This window comes from Polypterus senegalus, chromosome 17 (genome assembly GCF_016835505.1).
Source record: "Polypterus senegalus isolate Bchr_013 chromosome 17, ASM1683550v1, whole genome shotgun sequence".
Classification (NCBI taxonomy): Eukaryota; Metazoa; Chordata; class Cladistia; order Polypteriformes; family Polypteridae; genus Polypterus; species Polypterus senegalus.
The window spans coordinates 101548936-101562062 of NC_053170.1; the positions used below are offsets into that span (position 1 = coordinate 101548936).

A 13127-nucleotide genomic window follows, 5' to 3' on the forward strand; every position below is an offset into this window, starting at 1 on the left:
TTGCAATGACAGAAACGCCATTTGAACGTCACATAGATGGGCGGAACTGATCAGGATGGCGACGCCCAGTCAGGCCAACTTGGTATGTTGCTACTGCCACCCTCCTTTAGGGTAAGAGAAGTGCAGAAGGTGATGGTGGTGGTGATGAGCATTTCCATGCATACATGTGACCTTGGGCTCAGTAAGACTTTATTACACAGATGACTTGTGGACACCTCAGACGTTTAGTCAAACTGTTGTTTTGTGGTGTTTGATGGGCGCTCAAATGGAACAACATGTTTGGTTTTGTATTCGGAGACTTCAGGGTCAGGCTTTAGAGATCACTTTGATGTTGCACTATTTGTCTGCAGCCTGTAGTGAGAGAACGGTTTATACAAGTCGGATTGAGGAAAGTCTTGCCCTCTGATTGCACTTTAACTGTACAAATGGAAATACATCTAAAATGAAAGCTGATGTAGAGGAGCTCCTTAGGACTTGTTTAGCACTCGTCACTGGGAGGCTGCAGGTGTACCTGATTCTATTTCTAGGCTTTCGCGCTCTCTTTTCTCGTCTCTTCCATCTCTTGATTAAGTAGTAACTCTTCTTCTGCTGGGCTTCATGCTGTGCTTCTGCAGTGTTTGGACGGTCATAGTCGTGTACTGTGGGTGATGAACAGAATTTTAACAAAGACCTAAACATGACCTGGCATCAAACAGCTGATGATCCTGCTTTCCTGTTTGTGGAATGACAACATTGTGTTATAAAAGCCAGCCCTCGTTGATACCATCACTTCAAGACCAGCAACGTTCACTCTGGAGATGGCATACTATCTGAATGTATAATCTAGACCTTTTTTAGAAGGTCTGGCTGCCGCCTTTCCATAAATGATTGATTTTTATCGCAGCTATAATGTCCCTGCTAACATTTTAACAAGTGGACTATAATCGTGCAAATGGCCTACTTGAGGCCATTTGGGTAAAGATTGACTCTTGGAGCTCATGTGATCAAAGCGAGTTAGTAACCCTCCTTATCGCGTCTATACCCGGACGAGTCCCTTGATTGCACTGAAATGAAGTTGCCTGACATTATCTGTCACAGGTTGACCAGCTGGCTGCAGGATTACTGGCCATCGGGCTCAAGAAAGGAGACCGAGTGGGAATGTGGGGACCCAATACATACGAGTGGCTTCTTCTGCAGTTTGCCACAGCAAAGGCGGGCATCATATTGGTAAGAAGTCGATGGCCGTTTGCTGGGCAGCAGCGCGACGGAATGCTGCGGCTGGTTTTTGCCTTGTAAATGTTAATGTGTGACGTGCTGCCTGTTCAGTGCTCTTGTGTTTTTGTTTTAGGTGTCTGTGAATCCTGCGTACAAAACCAATGAACTGGAGTTTGCCCTCAGGAAGGTACTTTAGTTTTGTTTTAAAAACTGGTTTGTCTTGGGACACTTCATTATTTTATTTGTTTGTTCGTGCGTTTGTTTTTGGTCCAGTTTTACGTGAAAATAAAATGCTAGATATTCACCTACCAAATAAAGTTTTTTCTAAAAGTTACAGTATTTCAGTTCTTAGAACAGAACCTCGCTGCCACAGTACTTCTGCTCAAACTCTGTGAGGAATGGCGTCTCTGAGGGCTTTCCATATGACTCTGATTTGCTGATCTTTGAAGGCGCAGAACTCCATGAACTTCCTCGGATTTTTGTTTGTTTTGGCTTTTTTTTCTTTAAATAAATAGCAGCCCCCCCCATAAAACATCCCAAAATAATTAAGCTAGAAGTGAATGGCTTTAGATTTCGAGCTCATGTCACGCCAGTGATTTGGTTTGCCTGATAAGCACATTCTTTCTTTCTTTCTTTCTTTCTTTCTTTCTTTCTTTCTTTCTTTCTTTCTTTCTTTCTTTTTTCTTTCTTTTTCTTTCTTTTTCTTTCTTTCTTTCTTTCTTTCTTTCTTTCTTTCTTTCTTTCTTTCTTTCTTCTTTCTTTCTTTCGCCTTGGGGAATGAAGTTGACTCCGGAAACTTTCACGCCTCCTGTAAAAGTTCTGGAGGGGGGCTTTGAGGAAATGCAAGCATCTTTTTACGGCTTCTACATACCAAAGCAAAGCTGGCCATTCTTTTTTTCATTCTTTTGTGTGCCTATTAGCCTGAAGTGCGTGTTCACTCCAAGCCTGTTGTATCAGAGAAACGAGTGAATTGTGTTTTGCAGTTTACTTTGTTAAGACTTTTTAATCTGTCAGTCTCACGGATATTAAATTCTTGTTTCTTTGACCGGCATTTGTGTGCACTTTGGAGTTTATCACACCTCTGTATCATCAGCATTTCTAAGGAATGGAGGTGCAGGTAAGTGAAGGTTCAGAACAACCGCACATTTCCTTTCAATCCCAGCATTTATTGACAAGTTTAGACAAGCGGACCCGAAGATTTAAAGGTGAAATGAATAAGGGCCATCATTCATTCTTCTCTTTACATACCCTGCCCTGCTCCATTACTGAAAGTAGGGAGATGAGACTGCGCCTCCAGAACTGGGGCAAGGCACCAACCTTCTCTGAGTAGGACGAACTGGGCAAGGCACCAACCTTCTCTGAGTAGGACGATCGTCTTTTATCAACGCTCCTACCCAGTCCCAGTTTTGAACGGTCTATTCTGGCTCGGTTATTATGTACCTTTTCTTGAGGGCTATGGACTATCTCTTCCCAAGTCTTGTTTCAGATCTGAGTTTTGGGAGGAACGCTGTGCTGTTTCTCTGCTCAACTTAAAGAGCTGGGACTTCATGGAGCTTTCTGTAGATCAGTTCAAAAATTGTCTTCAAGGCAGATCCTGGTTTGAGTGAAGATAAAATTGGTGAATTATTCTGTGTATCGACTGTTGCTACTTTTGATCCTACAGAGACAAGTTTCCTCGTCGTCCTGTTTCTGTTCGTGTTCATCTCCTGGGCTTTTCCTTCACCTCCAATGTGCCATTTTTCTCTGTCCTTTTAGGTGATTGCTAGCGTTTCCAAATCTTTCTTTTCCCTTAACTGTGTGTTTATGATAACATTGGGCCCACAGCAGTAGTGATGCCCCGCCACCCCAGTACTGCTGCTGCTTGAGGTGACCTCTGTCCCTTCTTGTCAATGTCCGCCTGTCTAGGGCTGCAGTATTTAGAGGAGTTCGTGGACATGCTGCTTGTTCAGTGGCGCTGGGCCACTGGTGAATTAGTTTGGTTTGTTTCCACACCACTATTGTTAGACAAATTGAAGAGGGTGGCAGCCTTGCTTTGTTGCTTGGCATCAGCCCACACTAATGATGTCCCTGAAGTGTCAGCTGTGTATTTTGAACAACAAGAGCTGCTTTGAGACTGGCTTTTCAGTCCAGGAGTGTTTTCTAAAATGACCTCGGAAAGAACCTGCCATCCTGCCTCCATATTTAGTATTCAGACGAGAGGATTTTCTTTTTTACTAATATAGAGTAACTTTAGGAAAAACCAAACACACTTGCAAAATGTGAGATATTTTGAATGTCCAAGTGAATTTTGTCAAATCTGTGTGGTTTGTGGTTTTTTGTTTTTTTGTTTTGCCTGCCCAGGTCGGCTGCAATGCTATCGTGTGCCCCACGCAGTTTAAAACTCAGAGGTATTATGACATGCTAAAGGACATCTGCCCAGAAATCGAGCAGGCCTCTCCAGGAGGAATACAAAGCAAAAGGTACCATGCATTTCAGTTATTAGATGGGGGGAAAAAAGTGCTTTCTCTTCCATATGAAGTCCGTTGTTGTCCTACCACCACTGTTTCTGCTTGAAATGCGATGTTCCATGAAAGAAATATTACTTTAATGGCCTTCAAGGGGTATTCCTCATAACACCCTTGTGAAATGAATCCTTGGTTTCAAGTTTAGGCTCAGCCGGTTTCACAAATGCAAAGTGTTTCTTGTTAACCCGATGAGCTTAGAAAGTCTCCATATTGGCGAGCCCTCGTGATATTCAAGCAGCTCCTTGATGTGATCGCCTGACGTCCTATTTCAAAAAGCGCCATCTGCAGAGAAGTACCTGTGAGGCACTAAGGTGATGGGCTGCAGGGAGTATTATGGGACTGCTTGGAAAGTTTTGATGTTTTAATCGTCACAGATGCATTAGTAGTCTTTTGAAAAGTGTAAGAAATAATACAAAAAGGAACCAAATCCACTATTAAGGTGAGAAAGGCTGAGTGGCAAACTGTAGCTGATCAATATCCTCCGATTCTGTGTGTCATATTATTACTGACATTATTCAAAGTAAGAAAAGCTTCTTCTGAACTGTCCAGTTTCAAGTAGGACACTCACAAACTACTGTGAAGATTGAACACCTAAAACAAGAATTCAGTAGCAAGGTGAAGAACGTTTGGTATTGATTTAATATTATATGCAAGAAAATTACTAGCTTATTCAGTGTGCTTTATTTGCAAATCTATATTGTGTATTTAGTAACCAAACGTCTGCCGTTTCTGTGATGCGATCGTCGCCCTTGCTGAAGGAGTTGGCCCTGTTGAGAATGGCTGACCGATTGCACAGCTTGACTCATTTTAAAGGACTGAGCTGCTCCTGATGCTGTCGATGATTTGGAGTTCATACGGGCAGGCTGTGATGAGCTTGGCACTCGAGCATGATTAACGGCACCCCATCACTGTGCCTGTGACGTTTACGGGAAGCCTAAATAACAATTGGCGTCCCTGATGTGACTTTGGGTAACTGCATTTTACACGGACTCGCTTACAAACAAAGTCAAATTGATGAAAGCTGCTCTCACAATGGTCGGGCATTTGCTGTGGCAAAGTGTCTTCACAGTGTGCATATGAAGTGTTTTGGAGCTCCGGCGGAAATGCCAGGTGGTCTGTGCTGTCCTTTTACAACTTTTGATACAGAAAATCCGAACTCCTGCAGTCACACGTGTGTGTGTGTGTGTGTGTGACCATCCTGTTGATTATCCCACAGCGTTGTTGAAAGCAAACTAACGCTTTATACACGTTTGTGTATCGGATTGGGATCCTCCATTACAAGACCTTTTTATGTTGTTAGTATCGTACTACCAAAAGAGGCCTATTATAAAAATAATGATGTTGGAGGCCATTATTGGGCCGTGCAGCTGAATGCATTTGATTTTGTCCTTTAGTGGATACAAACAAACGACTGTCATGACGCACATCAGATATAAGAGGCTCTCTTTCTGTTCCGTATTTCTGTTGGTTTTTTAAAAGCTCCATGCAGCACACGAGTTCAGGAGTCCACCGTGTTGGTCCTGAAAGATCTTGAAGTGTGGCCCCCCCCACCCCAAACCGGCCTTTGTCCTCCCTTACTGTGAACATCTTTGCACGGCGCTGGTGTCGCAGGTTTACTGACCTGCACTTGGTCGTATTTTTGACAGTTAACTTTGTGTGTGTGTGTGAGTGAAGGAGAACTTGACGTCTAAGCTCCCCTGAAAGTGCTACCAGAGAGGATAACTGGATGTCAACTGTTAGACGGTTTTGAGTGCACAGCCAAGAAAATTGATTTATACAGGAAAAAAAAAAAATGTGTGTGTCAGCTTTAGCAAGTCCTTCCCTTGCTCCTTCAGATAATTCAAGAGACATTTTATTTAACATAAAAGCACAGTAGAAGTTGAGATTTTAGACATTTGTTCAGACTAAACTTTTTACGGCATGTTGATGAAAATCAACTTTTAATTAACACTGCAGACAAATCTGATTTAAGTTGTCTGTTTCTTCAGAAATCCACTCCAGTACAGCCCTGCATACGCCAAATAAACCAAAAAATAAAATAAAATAACCCAATTTAAGCTCTGAAAGTAACCATCTCGGGTGCCTCTCTGTAAAATACCCACCGTATTCTTACAAAGTGGGCATCATTTGATAGCAAAGTCTGAACTCGCACCTCGGCTGAAATGATGAGCTGTACCAAGAACTGAAGAGAGCTCTTCACGCAAGGAAACCCAGAAGTACCAAGCAGCAGATCTGCGTTTGTAAGGACGAAAGTTCTAAGATCAGTCATGTGAGCTTGTAAGCACTTTCTGCACTGGAAAGTTCATTTTTAAATGCTGTGGTCACTCTTGACCGCACATACTGTTGTTGTTATTAATGTTCTAAATAAATGAATGGAGTTTGCATGTTCTCCCCGTGTCTGCGTGGGTTTCCTCCCACAGTCCAAAGGTTAGGTGGATTGGCGATCCCTTGGGGTGTGTGTGTGTGTGTGTGCGCGCACACCCTGTGGTAGGCTGGCTTCCTGCCTTGTGCTCTGTGTTGGCTGGGATTGGCTCCAGCACACCCCCGTGACCCTGTAGTTCGGATATAGCGGGTTGGATAATGGATGGATAAATGTAGGTAATTCCAAAGGGTGTACGTTTTTCTGGCCTCTGTGTTAACACGTCCAACTTTTAAGATGTGCTTGGGTCCTACCCTGAAAGCAGTGGAGTGTTGGTAATAAAACCTAATGAGGTCCAACTGGTGAAGAATGAACGCAAGTCCTCTACTATGAAGTGTTAACAGGAGCCTCTCCAGAGTCCCAGCTGCCCACTCCCCTCTCCATGCCTGTGCCATCTGTTTGCCCATGGCTCCCTCCCAGCTGTTTAGAGACCACTCCTCTTTGAGGGCTTCAGATTACAGTTTTAAAAGTGGGACCTATGGGGCATTCCTGCTTTATTCTGTTTTGCGTGTGTAAAAGGGGAGTCCTAGTGTAGCAGCCATTGTCCCAATTCATGAACCGCCAGTAGTGAAGTAATTGATGAGGCCATGCTTCCTCTGCTGCTATACTGACCCAAATCTTTTCAGACTTCCAGATTTTCGCTCCATCATCATGCTGGACAGCAAGTTGCCCGGTGCCTTTCATATGCCTGAAGTGATGGAGGCAGGAAGCAGTGCCTACATGCAGCAGCTCCATGATATCCAGAAGAAGCTGTCATTTGATGATCCCATCAACATCCAGTTTACGTCGGTACGGTGATCTCCAGACACAAATGCTTTCTGTTGCATTTTATATGGGGCAGGGTTTGGGGCGGCTTGTCCAGTTTACAGCTCCCATAATAATTCTCCCAATACTAATATACTGGGTTGTCTAGATCTGGTCTTCTAAAAGAATGAACTCCAGAAATGTGCTGACCACTTTTGAGACATTAGGGCTGGGTACCTTCTCACATCTATTCCCAGACATGTACTGTATGCTGTGTTTCTGGTGGTCCATGGTGGTCTTAATGATATTGGCCCATGCCTTACTGCCAGATTAGATAAGGCTGGAAAAATGTGTCCACTGTAACTTAAGTGCATTTCCCCTTGTGAAATTTTAAAAATCGTTTCAGCTTCATCATATTTAGACTTTGTTGAAATATTCACATATAATAGAAGGAAAACCACGGATTATCCATTGATCCACGAATATCAACGTCTGCCCAGTGATTAGGGGAAGTGTAAGGTGCTAGCATCGAGTACTAGAGGAATGGGTGACATGGCTGTGTTGTCATTGTGTGCTAAGGAGATGTCTCTGAAGACTTGCTCAGTAATGTCCACCACACAAACTTCACAACTAGGCAGAATTGCTGTCATTGGGCCGCAGGTGAAAGGGTTAGCTGGGCATCATTCAGAAGGTGCTTCTTCAATTCGGAGTCCAATTCTTCTCAATCGCTGTGTTGCCACTGAGTGAATACGAGACAGAAACGGGAGTAAAGGTTAAGTTTCAAGTGTCGGACGTACTGCACATGAGACCTGCTTTTTGTTTTTTTTTGTTTTTTTTTTAATTTCTTGTTCTGTTGAATAGCAAATCTATTGAGCCCAAGGTGGGCATCATTTTTTTTTAAATATATTTTTGAAAAGGTTGTTTTTCCAGATTGTTCCAGTGCTGTTGGCTGCCTGTGCCAATCCTGACTTTGCCTTTGGTTTACCTCCACTTCATGCCATGTTCTTCCATGTGTATCACTAGGGCACCACTGGAAGTCCAAAAGGAGCCACCCTGTCTCATCACAACATCGTGAACAATGCCAATCTGATTGGCACTAGGCTGGGCTTCCAATGGAAGGTAGGCAAAAAAGACCGTTGTCTGAGAGGAGGAAAGCAACATTAATCCTCCAGTAGTTGTTTGTGCATAATCAAAGTATCATAAAGTGTTTTTGGTTTTAATGTTGCATGGTTTACTATTTTTTTTTATTTTTTTATATATATTTTTAATAGATGTATAGTTAAAGCTGCATTGTCCCATGTTTTTGGAATCTGAGCTTTGAAATTTTCTCTGTTTCTTACTCTTATTTATTGCAAAAATTAGTGTGAAAAGCCAATCCACCTTCGTAAAAGTACAGTATCATCTGTGTGATAGTCCACTTGTTATGTCTCTGTTATATGCCACATGGTATCGGATTCAGAAAAGCAATGCTAATGTTTGTGATGTGCCATCTGTTGGAATGCAACATGCGGTGCAGTTTATTACAACATAAATGACAAAATGCTTGTTGCCCTGGAAGCGTTAACAATGAATAGGCTGAGGTCAACGTTAATTACATTTCAACCCATCTTAAACCACTAGTGGTCAGTGGACACCATTGTTTGATCGTAACATGGACAGCCGTTTTGATTGTGATTGTCCTGGCCTTTTATACGGTACAGTGACAAATTTTGTGCCATTGAGAACTTTTTTTTTAAATAAATGTATCTACCCAAGAAGTGTGTGCTGTTTAATTCCCTATGTAATATTACAGTAAGTACATGTTGGCATTGGTCAATAAAAAGTAACGGCTTCTTGAATCTTGTGAGAAGTCCTGAGCAACAAACTGCAAATGTGGCTCCCAGGCCTCTCCATTAACATTCCATCAACCGCGTAACCGCCTCAGACAAACGAGGTCCGGATTAGGTGAACAACGTGCGCTGCTGGTGCGGTTTAGCAAACGGAAGAGAGCAAGGATGGCAACCACGAATACTGCCGTGCCTCAAAGATGGGTATGGAAAAGCATTTATGAAAATCGACAAAGCCTACAAAGAAACTCTGCCGATATTTGCGTTTGCACTCGATGAGAACCCTCGCTGCCAGGATGTGGTCAATAGTAGACTTGTTAGGTGTAAAACCAGACTGCTCCGCTCGCTGGTATGTGAGCAAGTGACCATGGATCCTCTTGAGGATGACCCTGGCAAGGACCTTACCAGGCACCGAGAGCACGGTTTTACCCCCATAGTTCCCTTTCCAGATACAGACAAGTCGTCCCATTTTCCAGTCAGTTGGGGTGATGCCCGTCTGCCACATGGAAACAGAGGTTGCTTGCAATGCCAGGACGACAGCCATACCACCAGCATAGAGAAGTTAACCCTGTTACCACAGATCCCTGCAACCTTCCCTATAAACAGTGCTCTTAATTGATTTTTTTCTTGTTCCTTTCTGGCAGCCCAGTGGCACAGTGGGTAGCGCTGCTCCCTCGCAGTTAGGAGACCCATCTGGGTTTGCTTCCCAGGTCCTCCCAGCGTGGAGTTTGCATGTTCTCGCCATGTCTGTGTGGATTTCCTCCCACAGTCCAAAGACATGCAGGTTAGGTGCATTGGCGGTCCTAAATTGTCCCGTGTGTGCCCTGCAGTGGGCTGGTGCCCTGCCCGGTGTTTCTTTCCTGCCTTGCGCCCTGTGTTGGCTGGGATTGGCACCAGCAGACTCCCGTGACCCTGTAGTTAGGATATAGCAGGCTGGATGATGGATGGATGGTCCCTTTCTACACACACTCTGTCGTCTTCCTTTTTTTCTGACGCCTCTCCATCTCTTACAGAATGTGCGTGCTTGCTTGGCAGTTCCACTGTTCCACTGTTTTGGGTCTGTAGGAGGTGCGATGGTGATGGCAATACATGGCAGTACCCTGGTTTTTCCCTCACCCAGCTTTGATGGTCGTGCAGCTCTGGAGGCCATTGAGACAGAAAGGTGGGTTGGTTTTTTGCTGAAAAGGAGCCATGGTGGTGAAATGTCCGTCATTCAAGTTGTCCACATTGTCTATTTATATCATTTTCAGGTGTACTAACCTTTATGGGACCCCAACTATGTATGTTGATATAATGGGACAGCCCACCTTTGCAAACACTGACTTCTCCTCCCTGGAAGCAGGTGAGAGGTTATTGAATGATATGTCCGAGTAGAGAGAACTGGAATGGTCTGCTTTCACTCTCTGTTGGCCGTCCCTTGGTAATATTGAGGTGATGTCCAGAGGGCGCAGTGGTGACTTGGAATCCAACTAGGACACTGAAGCTGTTCAAAGTGCCACCCAAATTCTGAAAACCAAACTGCTTTTCCATTCCAGTACTAACTCTTGATCCCACTGACAGTCTTTCTTTTCTGCCCAAGTGTTTGGAGTGAATGGTAAAAGGGTAGGATTTTTTTTTTTTTTTGTAAAGCCCCTCCTGATGATTTGAATTCCAGACGTCCCAGATTGGACAGCATGGCAGCACAGTTTTGAGCGTCAGAAGTCCTGTGCCTGGCCATTTTCTATGTGGAATTTCCCTCTGCTCCCAGTGCCTGTGCAGGGTAGCTCCAGTAGGGTTAGGGTTTGGTGTAGCTGACTGGTGCCGCTTCCTGCCTAGTGCTGCCTGGGTGGGCTCCAGCCTCTCACAGCTCTGGTCAGATTGGATCGAGGGGGTTTTGCAGTGGTGTATGTGCTTCTGGATTAATAACAGAGGATGGTATTATGGGTAGGGCTTGGCCATTTGTAGTCGCAACTTTAGTTTCCACGTGGCCTAAAATTTAAATTGTGCAGAAATAAGTGTTTGCAGATCGTCATTTGTTACTGGCCTCATGTTTGGTTACTTTTATTTTAGTTCAAGTCATTCAATCTGAATGTGTAATTTCATCCCATAATTCATCAGGATGTGTATGATTTGTAGAGCACATCCTGAAACAAATGGCTTGTCCTTGTGGATCTTCAGATGATCCCCCCCTTCATACAGCCAGCCCTTCTTAAATGTCCTTCGCACGAGATGATCTTTGCCAGGTCTTGGTGAAGCTGAATGAGTCGCCCACTGGTATGGAGGGAGCAGACTCTTGTTGTGGCATTACTGAACCAATTCAACAGATGAACAGTCCAAGGAGCTTCATGAGGAAGCAAAAATATCCTTTGGTTAAAAGTGAACAAGTGACTTGAAAATCTCTCGAGGCCGTCTGCTCAGTGCATGGGGAGGCAGATGGGTGCAGAATTGGGACGTTTGGATCAATAGTTTAGTCTAACGTATTAAGGACATTTCTTTCTTTTCAAGATGAAGAATCCTTGCTAATGGACCGGACTCCTCTCCACCCCAACTGCCTTACATTCATTTTCATTCAACTTCATAGTTCATAAAGTCTTACACAGATCAAGTAAACTTAGCCCATAATGTACCGAGGCCGTAGCCGAGTTGCTGTCGTCGATCAAGCTCGGGGGGCACACAAGTGAAGTGATTAGAAAGGCTAATATGATAGCAAGGTGGGTGGGTGGGTGTGTGGCACACAAGATGGTTCTGGTTAAGCTTGGAAGGATGTCTTGAATATTGTGTGTTGCAGAGTCGCATGATAAAAAAAAACGCAGGCTCGGCGCAGGGCTCATCTTTTCCCGTCAAATGTCGGTAACTTGCTTCAAAGAGAAATGGGAAAGTTGCAACACGTGAATTGTGGCAGCTCAAGTACGCAGCACATCAATCAACAGTTTTTGTAGCGTTCAGTGTTTAAACCAGTGAAGATATTACAAGGCGAGGGGGCGGCTGATCAGAATTGGCACGATGGCGGCTTCGCCTCTAGAACCGGGCCTGAGTTGCTGTGTGGGGGTCTGTTGGGCTGACTTGTCCACTCTCAGTAAAACTGTTCTTGTCGAGTTTACCGGTGACACAGAATATTCACTGACCGTCTGAGGATTTAAGAAGTCCGTGTCTGAAACTTGCCAAGGTGCCGCCTTCATTGTTTGCGTGTGGTTTTTGTCTGTCAACTTGGGCATGTTGTGCGCTCTTGTTTCTTTGTCCTTTCCAGTTTTATTTGTGTAGCTCTGCCAGAGGTGGTGTTTAAAACAGAGGTGGGATTCAAGATTAGGTGACCTTCTCTCCTTGGCTTTCTTGCTTCTCCTTCAAAAGTTTGCCTATATACATGCAGAGTGTGCCTGCTGGGCAGAGTAGGTGCCCATTTGACACAGGCCTGTGTTGTGGAGGAGACCCTTCAAACACTGGCAAACATGGCTGCTATTAACCTGTCCTCTCGCTAGTTTTCAGTTTTAATGCTTGCTAAGCTTAATCAGGTTTGCGTCCTCCTGGACTTCTTTATTCTCCATTGTGGCCACCCTGCTTGTCGATCCTTTTTTTTTTCTTCTAGTATCGCTTTTCATTTCGTCTTTGCTTGTGTTGAAAGGCTGAACTCTAAACTAAACTGGATTGTGTTTTGACTTTCAGGGATAATAGCCGGCTCCCCGTGTCCATCTGATTTGGTCAAGAAAGCCATGACGTCCATGAACATAACGGAACTTGTGGTGAGTACTGCCACTTTTCTTTGTTTCTCATTAGATGAGCTAATTGTACTTTTGGAGAGCTCCTCTTAAGACTGCCCTGCGGCCTTCTACTCAGTGGCCACCAGAGGGCAGTGCATATCCCCTTTTAGGATGGATTTTGTCTAAAACTGAAACTCTTTATCAGAGTCGTTCACTTCATCACTTCAGCTGAGACATTACAAGAACTTGCACACGGGCCAATAAACGTGTTTTGATATTTGTTTTAAATTGGTGTGATAATTTTATATTCCCTAGTTACATATTTCTGTTGTTGTTGCACCGAGTGTCACAGTTTTGTGCCAATACCTCCAACATACTTCAGTTGTTAGGAGAACATAAGAAATGCAGCGACTGTGATGTGCGCTTTTGGATTGCAAGTTCAGTCCCCACCACTTATTTTTGTTTGAGACTCGGCAAGTCCATCCATCTGTCTTGTTTGTATAGAAATGTTGTAATTGTTGTCTAGCAATGAAAAAAAATAAAAATGTGTGTGTAACAGTGTGTGTAACAGGTGGTAGGCAGTGTTAATCGTCTGACCTTCAACGTCAGCTGTGCGCACAACTAGATCAGGCACTTGAATGACGTTGTCGTGGAGGGCCGCGTGGCACAAGCGCTGCGAGCGGAGGATGAGGCTTTCCGTTTGCTCGTTTTTATTCTGACAACGCATTAGCAGCCGTTTTTAAGAGCGTGGCCGTTGTAGCCAGTG

At 44.1% G+C, this 13127-nt stretch overlaps 1 protein-coding gene across 1 annotated transcript in view; it reads left to right on the forward strand.

Moving 5' to 3' along the window:
• acsf2 (acyl-CoA synthetase family member 2) overlaps positions 1-13127 on the forward strand; it is a 54328-nt gene that overhangs the window by 5925 nt on the left and 35276 nt on the right. Inside the window, exons 3-10 of the mRNA XM_039740664.1 lie at positions 1078-1206; positions 1328-1381; positions 3535-3653; positions 6744-6906; positions 7885-7980; positions 9701-9849; positions 9938-10029; positions 12327-12403. Coding sequence (XP_039596598.1) covers positions 1078-1206; positions 1328-1381; positions 3535-3653; positions 6744-6906; positions 7885-7980; positions 9701-9849; positions 9938-10029; positions 12327-12403 — 879 coding nt within the window. The remainder of the gene's footprint in view (positions 1-1077; positions 1207-1327; positions 1382-3534; positions 3654-6743; positions 6907-7884; positions 7981-9700; positions 9850-9937; positions 10030-12326; positions 12404-13127) is intronic.